The sequence below is a fragment of the Sinohyriopsis cumingii genome, chromosome 12, assembly GCF_028554795.1.
Source record: "Sinohyriopsis cumingii isolate HCF-2022 chromosome 12, ASM2855479v2, whole genome shotgun sequence".
Taxonomy (NCBI): Eukaryota; Metazoa; Mollusca; class Bivalvia; order Unionida; family Unionidae; genus Sinohyriopsis; species Sinohyriopsis cumingii.
In genome coordinates, this window is record NC_142972.1 from 2636082 (window position 1) to 2649049 (window position 12968).

The 12968-nt window shown below is 35.9% G+C and overlaps 1 protein-coding gene across 1 annotated transcript in view; it reads right to left on the reverse strand.

The window, feature by feature from the left end:
* Window positions 1-12968, reverse strand: part of LOC149785920 (E3 ubiquitin-protein ligase rnf213-alpha-like) — a 427433-nt gene that overhangs the window by 198797 nt on the left and 215668 nt on the right. Inside the window, exons 50-53 of the mRNA XM_089978087.1 lie at window positions 8183-8374; window positions 5030-5162; window positions 2445-2648; window positions 1049-1185 (exon numbers count right to left, since the gene is read on the reverse strand). Coding sequence (XP_089834213.1) covers window positions 1049-1185; window positions 2445-2648; window positions 5030-5162; window positions 8183-8374 — 666 coding nt within the window. The remainder of the gene's footprint in view (window positions 1-1048; window positions 1186-2444; window positions 2649-5029; window positions 5163-8182; window positions 8375-12968) is intronic.

A 12968-nucleotide genomic window follows, 5' to 3' on the forward strand; every position in this document is an offset into this window, starting at 1 on the left:
ACCAGACTGTGACTAACGAATCACGTTACAATATCACTTACTTTTAAAACACACGGCAATTTGTTTAGATGCATACAAAATTGTTTTATCAGTATTGTAGTTGGCAACATGAATAACTTACTGCAAAAAGATCAACATGTCATCGAGGAAAATAAAACTTCTCAGTTTAGAGGAGAACGTGAAAGTAATTCAACTGATGGGGGGTGGGGGGTAGGGCGTCGTTGAGGATCCTTGCAGAAAACTAATGTCAGGAAGACTCAGATAAACAATATCGTGAAAGATAATGAAACAATTCTGCAGAAGTGGAAAGGTGAAATGGATGAAGAAAGGAAGATTGTTTGAGCCAGGAGATGTTTGTATCCTGATTTGAAAGATAAGAAAAAGCAAAAATTTTGTCGGTTGAGCTGGGATATGACGACTTTACCACAAGGAACGGATGGTTGCACAGATTTCAAGTGCGACACAATATCAAGTGTTCTGTCATTAGCGGCGAATCAGCTGATGTTAATAATGAAGTTGTCGAAGATTGGAACAAAAGACTAAACAATATATGCAGGGGATATGACGGCAAGAATATTTTTAATGTGATGAGGCTGGTTTGTTTTTTAGACTGTTACCAACAAAGTGACGTGATGTGAACTGTAACATAATTATAAAGAAAGTTTTAAAACTGTATCAATGGTTATTCATAGCATTCTTTTGCAAATGATGACAAAGTTTGTTTTACATTTATTTCACATCATGCATGTGATTTTTTTAATTAAAATATTAAATATTTAAAATTAAATGTACTTGTGACTTTTTTCATATGTATTTACTATTCGCATTTGTCATCCCCCTCTAGAAAGGCCACCCGCATTATAAGGCCACTTCCCTGCTGCATTAGGGGTGGCCTTATAAGAGGGGGACTACTGTACTTCTTGTTTTAAAAACTGGGGAATACCAAACCTTTATGATCTAAAAATATTCGAAGCATTCTGGGAATAAATTCTTCTAAAATATGGTGAAACAAAACCCTATTTGAATCAAAAAGAAATATTACTGTTACCTTATCTTCCTACTGAATTGCTGTTCTGTGTCAAAGGACTGGAGGGCCTCAAGTGACACTCTTTTCACTGGTATCTGAGATGCTTTGGAGATGTCTTCCTTGTCTGATGGAGACAGGAGTTTGGAATGTGTTGTCACCTTTAATGCATAGACAAAAAACAAGTTACACTAGACTTCCTTTTTGCTATTCCAGATCAATTTCAGGAATGGTAAGCATTTTGTTCAGACAGATCTATCCTACCCCACCCTTGTGCATCCCACCCATACCTCTATGTCGAGACGAATCTACAGTAAAAACAAAAGTATTGTGGGTATAACATTACAGCTCATCCCCCATGTTTAGTATTCCTCTATACGGACAATGGAATGTAGTTGTGCAGACACCATTTTTGTTCCTTCAGCCAAAGTGACCTTTCCTTTTGAACCTAAATGTATAGACTATTCCCTTACCCCAAGTATAAGCCATTCCCAAAGTTCTGTCCAGGTCTGTGATGCAGAAGTAATTTTTCTCTTGTTAATGACAGTGATCTTGGCCTTTGACCTTTTGACCCCAAATCAACAGGATTCATTCTTACCCCATGTGTAAGCCATTCATAAAGTTTGGTCGAGGTATGTGATGTAGAATTAATGTTACTGCGTGGAAAGTATTTGTATTCTTTGACACAGTGGCCTTCACAATGACCTACTGACTCCTAAATCTGTACCATTCTTCCTTAACCCAATTCCATGCTGTCCACAAAGAATGGTAAAAACAGATGATGGAGAATACAAATTATGATGTGGAAACCATTTCTTTTCTTTGACTTACAGTGTTCGTGATATATGCCATTGCCTTGGAGCTTTTGACCCCAACACTCAATAAAGTTAATCCTTACCCCAAGTGCAAGCCATCCAAAAAGTCAGTAATTGTAGGTACTGGAAAACTCAGATACTGTGCAGAAATTAAATTGGTGACAGACAGATGGACTGTCAATATGATTACCTTGTCAAGCTTATACAGAATTAAATAAAAATTTGAAGAGACTCCCTATTTTGATCAGCTTAACTTTTAGTTAGAAAATAAGACTGTAACATGAAAAACTATTTAAACTTCAAGGTTAATCTAAGTTGTGAACTGACATACTAATGGATGGACCAATGTACAGACTTACACAATGATCCCATTAAACAACAGCTTGGTTTCTCATCGTCAAAAAAGACATTTTATTTAATTTTTAATTTACTTGATTAGAGAAAACACATGAAGCACAGTAATTAATCCATGACTGGTTCTCACTATTTTAATACCATGCAGTTTCTTATTATGAACTGATGCACAGGTTTTGTGTTTATTTACACTGAGAGACAATGACAAAATATCAACTCTGAATGCATGCTGGTTTCAGCACCATACACACCTGAGCAAAACAATCTCGTTTCTTGATTCTGGCAGAGCAAACACTCTGCTTTAAATATTCTGCCAGACTGTCATGTTTCTGCTCCTCCCAATATGTCCGCTTGAGGGCTTCTGCTTCTTGATGAGGCAGATTGCATTTTCCCAGTGTGACCACAGCTTCTGGGGTGGCACTCCAAAGTAGCAGTTTCTTGGACTCCTCTAAAATCTGTACAAAACATTATTAATAAATAATCTTTTCTACTCCAAGTTACTGTCAAGTGTCAGGAGGACATTATGAGGCCCAAGTGGGTCTGAGGTTGCTCACCTGGGTGAAAGTTGCCTAAAAGCTTAATGAAGGGGCAGAAAGCCAAGAAATCTGGTTTACAAGGATGCTTTCTTTCTAACATTTAAAGATTTTAAAAATTATTTTAGCAATGGAAACCACACTGGTTCGCAGAGAATCAATTTGCAGAATCGACAGGCCCTGTATCAAGATCAATATTTAGCAGCATTATAGAAATCATCTATAGGTGTTTTACAAACAAAAATTGGTAATGATGAGTAAACAGATTTTATTCACCAGATTTTAAGAGATCATAAAAGGTTTTTCTATTTTGTTTTGTAATGACGACCATATCTGATTTCTATGCACTTTATAGGCTTCCAAGCCTGGTGGTTTGGTTGAAAATGATCCAATTAGGAGAAGTTAAAAATATTAATTATTGATGGATAACACAGTGACTGAAGCACAACAGATACAGCACCATACCATAAACTCACATGGTATTATTTCCATCTAAGTTATAAAACATTAAAATTTATTGAGCTTGGCATTTCTCTGATATTGTGACATTGGCTTGCTACACTAATTAATAATCCCATCAATTAGCTCATCAATTTTGAAATCATTGTCCCAAGTTTGAATCTCAACAGCTGTGTTGATATAAATTTGTTCTTGAATACAGCAGAAACTAGAGCTATTAGCTATGGGTGCACCATAAAGGGCAGTGCACCCACTATGATTAATTTGGCATGGTCTTAAAGAGAGGAACCAAAGATTAAAAAAATGAGAAATCAGGTCCCATAACTCCTCTAAATGATGTTATGGGATAATGCTGGAAATCCCACTCCTGCCCAGTCTCATAAATATAAAGCTGTGAATCAAAATTTGAATGGAAGTCAATAATCCTTTAAAAGTAATGCTGCAGAAATCAAACTTAGTAGGCTTTATAAAATAACACTGTATATATCAAACACAGGAGGATTGACAATATGGAGCCATTACTCCTGTAAATGAAGTTGTGGGATGATGGATTCAAACTCATTCAAAATATTTATAATATAGGTGCATGTTAAATTTAACTGAATTAAAATAACTCTGGTATAATTATACAGTAAAAACAAAAGTCAGGCAAACAAACAGGTAGCAAAAGTCCTATCAATGAAGCCATGGAATGCTGGAAGTAAATATCTTTCACTGTTTTGTCAATATAAAACTGCATGTCAAATTTGCTTGAAATCAACACCTCTAATAAAAGTTCTGCTGAAGGAACTAAAGCTAGGAGGCCAGAAACCATGGTCTATAATTCATTTAAATGATGATATAGAAACCAAATAGATGGCAAAAAAATAGAGGGACATATCGACATGATTACTATAGGGCTCTCCTGACTTCATTAAGCAACATCAAAATTAGTTCACAGCCTATAACTCATACTGTTTTGTGTTTTACATTTCTTTTTATTATAAGCAAATTTAATAATACAGTAAAACTTTCTGAAGGTTTCTAAACCAGAAAACAAAAATGTTTGGTCATTTCATAGAGGTGACCAGTAGACAGAGGTTTGATTAGTACCAGAATTATCTCAGTAGAACCAAAATAAGTCATCCATTTAAAAATGCGAGAATATTTTATATTTTACTCAACTAAGTGTCAAAGCAATCCAAAGATCACTAGCAAATTGATATGTTGGCATGCATTTTCTTGAATATCTATCCCAAAGAAAGGATCATTACAAACAAAGCATGGGGAATGGTATCCTGCTGCTGTTTCAAAAATAATTCACCATATTTGCATATATTTTCAGGATCACAAACTCCACTTATTAAATACATAAAAAAAATGGGTACACATGTCACTTGGAAAATAAACATATTACCCCCAAATCCCATTACACATTCAAGTTAAGAAAAACAAGATGTTTGGTCAACTTAGAAGAAGAAAAAAAAATAACACAAATCTGATGTGATTTTAACTGCACTTCAAATTGGGGACATGTACAAACTCTGCATGACAATGTGACTGCTATTGAAAGATTATGTGACAATATAAAATAGGTAATAAATGGCAAAGAATATGTTCTAAATGTCCATCCCTTATATTAGCCACAAAGCAAGACTGAAAGTCAGCAACCAGTTTACAGATATAAACCATATCCCAAGTTTTTATATTTGAAGTTTGGAATCTATTCTTAATTGTGCAGCAATATTAGATATCTAACAAGACACACATATGCATGCAGCTACTACTGCATGCATGCATTCACAGATGTACAGAATCCTTTAGTATCATGTTTTTTTTGTAACATATGTTCTAGATATAATTACCTTGTTTTCTAACGGCTTTGTTTCCTTCCTATGTAGATCCTCCCAAACAAATAGGACTATGGCAGAGCAGGTGTCAGCATGGTAGCCAATGAACACATCCCCAGCTGACCTTTGTCTTTGACCTCTACCCTGTCTGCAAAATGTTCCTTTCATTTCAATATCTCACTAAATTATTGATGATCTCATTACACTAAACTAAGAAAAATAATTCTTTATGAGCTATGGAACCAGTTTATGTGTGGTGGTTTATTAAATACATTATTTACAAAAGTGAAGGTTGCTGACTGGCTAAAAATAATTACTGGAAAAAAATCTGACAGAAGAGCCCTGTTTATGGGTAAACTGTGTGTACTAGTAGGATTTAACAAAAATCCATTTTCATTTAAATGCTGTCACCATAAAGGTGCTGCTGGATGTTAAATGGGAACAACCTAACTAGCACCTGCAAGGGGTTTTATGTCATAAAATGAATCAAGCAGCATATTATTTTAATTGTTTTAAAATTTCCTCTTGGACAGATCATTCATAATATGTAAGCATGATTTTGTTCCCATGGTCACCTGTTCAAAATGACTTTCCTGATCCCCCACCACTTACTTTTTATATACAAGACATGTAATAATGCTGTAATTTTATCTTAGTGACACATCACACAGAGTGATATCAGAAGAAGCACCAACATAATGGTGGCCAGAGACTTTTCCTATGTTATTGTTCTTATTATCAACACTGTACCAAGCGCTAACTTAAAAGATGAGCATTCTGTTATTCATTTACAGTGATAGTTAAAATGTTGTGTCCTGTCCAAGATTGAAAACAGAAGGATAATGCTTAAAAGCTGTGCTGAGACTAATCTATTTTGGGGCTTGGACTGAGATAAGGAAATCCCAGTTGCAGGGTTACATTATTTGTCTCCCCAGGAGGCATAACCTTGTCTTGGTACAAAGGCTGAGATCATTTTTCTAACCAGATATTTTCCAATTAAAATAACCCTGCACTTTTAAAATTTATTTGATAGATTCAAAACACGGTATTCATCAGTTACTATAATTGCTTCTCACTTTATATAGAGGTCGTAATGTTTTGTACTCTTTTATGAAGATCTGAATAATTATCTAACTAGAATTTTGCTATATATGCCATTCTTAGAAAAGGAAACAAACCAAGAGTTTTTTTAAATAATTGTTAGGTGTTGTAAGTATTGTGCAATGAGCATCTTGAACCACATGCTATTGTTGTTCAAAATACAGTATGGATCATTTATACAAATATGTTAATGAGGTCAATGGGACGACCTGTAAACGAGTCCTATGTAAATAAAAATGTAGAACCATTTAATATTATTACTGTATAATCATATTTAATCGAGGGATGTTATATGAAAATAACAATAAGTACTTAATATCTTTTAATCGGATAACTTTTAACTTTCATCAGTTCTAATTTGGAAATATTCTTTGGTAGGCAATAGTCCGATACATTACTTAGTGAAGACTGCCATACAGTTTCTAAGTGTGTAGTGATAGAGGAGGTTTCTAATTCATGATATTCTTGGAAATTATTATTTTCTTTCATGGAAATATGGCAAGTGTTGCTATTACTAGTGTAATGATATGCTACATGGAAATCTCGTGAAATATCATGTGGAATGATGAATGGACCACTCTCAATGTTAAGTGCAGGAATTTTCATTTGTTTACAATGTTTGATTCAACTGGACATTTTGGGTGTGTCTGACAATGTCTGAAGGATGCAGGTCTGACAAAACACATTTAAAGTTGTTGCCATTTTTATGGTAGCTCTTGAGAGAGTGTATTTTCACTTTATAGTAGGTAATGTGTATAGTCTGTGTGCATGAATCAGTGTTTTCTGTTTTAGTTTGTTCCACACAGCATCACAAATTTCGTTCCTGTCTGTACCTCAGTAAATTTTCAGGTCAGTATCATTAAATGTAGCTAACAGGATATATTTAGTTTCACATGAAGTATTTAAAACTAGTTAGAATCTTTAAGCTACATTTAATGACACTGACCTGAAAATTTACTGAGTTAGGCCTACAGATTAATGATACAATTAACCATGCTGTGTGGAACAAACAAGTTTCTAGCATAATAGCAAATAGCTCAACTTTGTGCGCATGTGTCTGTCTCTCTCAACATATTTTGTATGGTGTATTATCAAAGATAGTGAGACCATTAACTGCTATATTGGTTTTTTGTGTTTTATAACAACTACATTGTTTGATTTTAGAACAACTATGTCAGGCACAGTGGAAGACAACAATAGTTTCTTTCCTTAAAAGTAGTTCCTAGTACATGGACACTATGACTGAGATGACCTGTCTGAGACAACCAGACTGAGATAAGAAAAACAAAATTAGCAAAACAGCTAGATTTCTCTCTCACATAGGTGAGAATAAACATACAATGTATCAGTTAAATTCATTGATTGGACACTGCATTCTTCATTAATGTGATACTTGCAGAATTGTTTGATAAATTTCACATTTGATTTCATGACATGTTCGCTTTTAACATATTAATAATTACTGTGTTCAAAGACACAAAGAGCATGCATTTTAGATTTAATACTGATGTAAAGAACCTACTGATTATTGTTTTTAATGCTTATATAATTTAAATTGCTTCAAAGACACATCCATGGAATAAAACTGCACAAAATAAACAGCATATATATGTAATGATAATATCTCAATAATGTGCAAAGTGCTTTGTCCTTGACTATCCATAACAAACAGCTTGAGTCTGTATAAATAAAGATTGCATGTTCTAACACAGGAAAGAGATGCCACCATCATAGTTATGCTAATTATTATTTTAAAAAATTCAACAATAAATTCTGCATCCAGAAAATATGCTTCAGTCTGAATGACCAAGAGGGCAGTTAATCATAAAATGGCTAGTCATAGAACAGAAGAGAAAGTGTGCTGGAAAATGTAACATTATATTCCCCCTTAAATTATATAATATTATGTTATATAAATGGACATAAATTATCCTTCCCTGCCTCCCCTCTATAGAACATAATAGGGTGCCTAAGAAATCTGCAGAAGAGAACTTGATGGACTGGCATGATGCAAGAGATGGTCATTGAAGGAATGTGATCAATATGGAAATTTAAACTGTTATTTACCTCAAATAGTGTTGATTTGAAGCTGTCCTTTCAGTGGAAAAAGCATCCGCCCAGATCTCCAGCCTTTTGGCAAGTTCACCCTGCTCTTGTGTCAACATTGTGTTGACTGTCAGAAAATGTTTCTCCAGACGGTTGATTAATGGAATTGGAAATTTCTGGTAAACAACATCCTTCTCTGCAACAACAATCAACCTGTGAAAAAACAAACAATTGAAGTCATATTTATCAAAACCCCAATTATTTAAATATACTGGAATAATATTTTACTATTTAATTAAAAACATGTTCCAATGACAAATGCTAGGACACTGCAAGCCATGAGTAACCAGCATATTCACATATGCAACTAGTTATCTTATTAATTTATTTCTTGTCATTACTTTATAAGACTTTTTATTTCTTAGTGTTTCAGGCACAAAAACAATCCTGGCAAAATTATTTCCTGATAATAATTCAACTGATTTCCATTTACAAATATTTACAGACCTAAAATTGCAGAGTATAACCAATTCTTGCCCATATTTTATGCCATTGCCTTATATCTATTGTCACCTCAATCTCTCCATTTACAATCTTGGAAAACTTGTTATAAGCATAAAATAGCATACAATATCTTGGGCTCGTGATGCAGAATAAGATTAAGTTTCAGCTTAACAATAATAATGAGGAGCCTGTTGCATCTAGAAATTTGATTGCAGTTGAAACTGATGCTGTTGTTGCTGTTGTTGGGCAGTATGTGGCCTCTTGTCTCTTTGCAATGTATTATCTCTCCTATGAGGCTAAGACTACTTCAGTCTGAATATCTAGGTGTGGACACTTGGAAGGACAGTTTCTGTCACGGAATGGTGTAAATGTTGCTAATTAAATACATGTACTCGGGTTTCGTTTCTTTTTCTCTGTACAACGATACCCGAGGGTGATTATAATATGGTCTATGTATTTCGAAATCGTGAGTACGATTCGTCTTATGCCACACATGCAAGGTGCCTTTGATAAAGAATAACGAAAATTCTAAAGGTATAAATACGTTACTACTTGTAAAGGACCTTTACAATACTAATGGTTTTGTCAGCCAGCGGCCTGCTAAAAGGATTCGCACAACTCCAGCTGTAGGGGTAGGTAATGTTTTGGGTTTTAAGTGGTAACTAGTGTATTACCATATTTGCCTTTGCATGTTTGTTATAGTTTTCTTTACATACCATAATGCGTGCATTTTTTATTCTTGTTGCGACGTAGTGCAGGACTTATATTGGTAATGTAAAGCTACATTTTTTAAAAAGAATTGTCTACTATTGTCTTATCAAGCAGGGTTAGGTTTACTATTGAAACTCTGTTTTGTAATTGCCATTATAATATAATCTTTTTAACTTACCATGTATAACGTCCTTACGTTATGTCTGTATCAAGTGTAGTACACTGTATCGGGTATATTTTCAGCTGAGTGAGTGAGAGTTTTGATGGTAGGAATATCCGGGGTGTCCGGTGTTGTCAGAGGGTAGAAACGTCCGTGTGTCCGGAGTGTTTAAGGTGCCGGAGCGTCTAAAGTCTAGCGTCCGGAATGTCAAGAGGGACTAAGGTGACCCAGCTGTAGAGCCGTCAAAGGACCAGGGGGTCCGGAGGGTCTAATATTTCAAGTGTCCGGAGGGTCTAATATTTCAAGTGATCATAGTATTCCGAGGATCCGGAGTCTATATTGGTTGTGAAATTGATTCGGAGGAGCTGTGGAGCGGATATGGTGCACGGGTGACGGAGTGCATCTCCACACATGTATTTTTAGCTGTATGCTAATTTTGGGTTAGTAAGACCCAGTGTATTATTCAGGACTGGAAGAATAGATTGTATATCCGTTCTTGTTTAGTGACATAATTTCGCTACCTGAGCGAATACATTTTTTACTATGTGTAAAGTCTTACATTGTTTACTATTTGAGTGAACTATATTCATCTTTCCATTATTGAATCATTTGTGAAATCATTTATCCTGTATTTTAGGGTTACTGAACTAAAATTTATTTGTATATTTTTTCCATCTTTGAAACTGTGCGTTTTTTATGTTAAATAGATCCAATATTTGGATTATAAATACGCACACATCTTCATAATCCACTATTCATATAAATCGCCACATTAAATCATATATATGGGTCGTCATTACGTGTTCTGTTGTTAATCCGAAATATCCCACCCGGTTATCTTGTTACAAATGGAGGCGATCAAGTGTTGGTGCTTCTCCCAACGAATAACAACAAGCTGCTAGTCCAATGGAAAGGGCCATATGAAGTCAGACAGGTGAAAGGCGAAATGGATTATATCATTGATATGGAGGGAAAGTCCAAGACATTTCATGCCAATATGCTTAAACTCTACGTAGCGAGACCTGGACAAACGATTGATAAAGGGATTTTGAATGTAGTATGCGTTGCGGTGATAGAGGATAGGTCTGGTGACGAAGCGGAATTCGTCTCCAGCACAGAAATACCCTTTGAATACCCCATGGACGTTGGTAAAGAAAGTATTGACCAGATAAATGTATGCCCTGAGTTATCGGAGGGTCAACGTACACAGATTATGGAGGTTTTGTCCAAATATCCAGATGTGTTCACGGACAGACCAGGCTGTACGGGTCTAATTCGACACGAGATCAAATTGAATACCACTGAGCCTATCAGGATTAAGGGATATCCGATACCCTTTACTGCACGGGAGACAATCAGCGAAGAAGTGATGAAAATGTTAGACCAGGGAGTGATCGAACCTTCAAACTCCCCATACTCGTCCCCCGTGGTGTTAGTCAGAAAGAAAGACGGGACCAACCGGTTTTGCATCGACTTTCGGCAATTAAACAAGATCACCGTATTTGATGCAGAACCAATGCCAGATATGAAAAGTGTATTTTCAAAATTGGCAGGTCATAAATACATTTCCAAATTAGATCTAAGCAAGGGATATTGGCAGATACCCATCGCCGATAATGTCCGCGAGTTAACGGCATTCGCGACTCCCAAAGGACTGTTTCAATTTAAAGTTATGCCTTTCAGTTTAGTCAACGCCGGTGCGTCGTGCGTTCGTCTCATGCGCAAATTATTAAACGGAACGGAAAACGTCGACAGCTTCATAGACGACATCTTTGTTTACACGCATACATGGGATGAACATGTTAAGGTATTACGGGATCTGTTCGATAGACTTCACATTGCAAACCTTTCAGTTAGGCCTACTAAGTGTAGCATAGGGTATTCCAGTCTGGAATGTTTGGGACATCTGGTAAGTGGACTAGGCCAGTTGCAACCTCATCCAGATAAAATAGGAGCAATCAGGGATGCCCCTAGACCAGAGACAAAAAAACAAGTAAGGTCTTTCCTAGGTCTAATCGGGTTCTATAGGAAATTCGTCCCCAACTTTTCGGCTATTGCCAGCCCATTAACGGATTTGACTAGGAAGGGGCAACCGAATAAAGTTTCATGGGGTGTATGCCAGGAAAAAGCGTTTAACACTCTAAAACACAAACTGGTAAGTGCACCAATTTTAAAGTTGCCGGAAATAGATAAACCTTTTGTACTGAGGACTGATGCGTCCGATACGGGTCTTGGGGCTGTTTTGCTACAGGAGCAAGGGGGGATGAAATTGCCCATTGCTTATGCAAGTAGGAAATTGCTCCCTAGAGAGGAAAAGTACTCCGTGATTGAAAAGGAGTGCCTAGGTTTAGTATGGGGAATAGGAAAATTCCATACATATCTTTTTGGGAGGGAGTTTACCTTGCAAATGGACCATCAGCCGCTTTTATATTTGAATAAAGCAAAGGTCACCAATGCAAGATTGATGCGTTGGGCATTGTCTTTGCAACCATACAGTTTTCGAATCAAGGAAATTCGAGGGTCAGAAAATGTGGGAGCTGATTTTTTAAGTAGGGTGTAATTAGCAAATCATTTCGTTCGGTCTGAAAATTGGAAGTTTTAATGTTTCATTGTACACATTCCGTGATTGTTCTAAAAGTGATACCACTTTTTTTTAGGGGGGAGGTATTGTCACGGAATGGTGTAAATGTTGCTAATTAAATACATGTACTCGGGTTTCGTTTCTTTTTCTCTGTACAACGATACCCGAGGGTGATTATAATATGGTCTATGTATTTCGAAATCGTGAGTACGATTCGTCTTATGCCACACGTGCAAGGTGCCTTTGATAAAGAATAACGAAAATTCTAAAGGTATAACTGCTGATTGACAATTTAGTCATAGCTGGAAGCAGCCATGCACTTTACCTCGACGCCACTTGGATTCTTTAAATTGTGAGAGGCAAATTATTGTATATAGTTAGCTTGTTGCCATGGGGTTCCTTTGGGTAAGCTGTTGCCGCAGGGTTATTTTGGGTAAGTTGTTGCCATGGGGTAACTTTAGATAAGATCAATTACTCCTAAAGCTTCTGTTATCCCTTTTTAAAACAAATATTTCATACTTGTCTTCACATTGCAGGTACAAACAAAAATTGATAACACTGCAATGTAATCCCTATCATTTAATATTTCTTCGATAACTAAACTGCATTGTTTTATTTTTGTTCCATTTTATTGTCAGGAGACCAAAATTTAGTCTTCAGCAGAGGATACTGTGAAGTTGTGTGCTGAAGAAATTCATCAACTGGGAGAGATACATTGTATTATTATTTGTGTCACCACTCCATTATCTTTCTGACCCTGTTAGTAACATAATACATAAGGTGCTTGTTGTTGTTGTTGTTGTCGTTGTGGGTTGACTTTCTTCATGCACCTCTTTTATATTTAATTTACC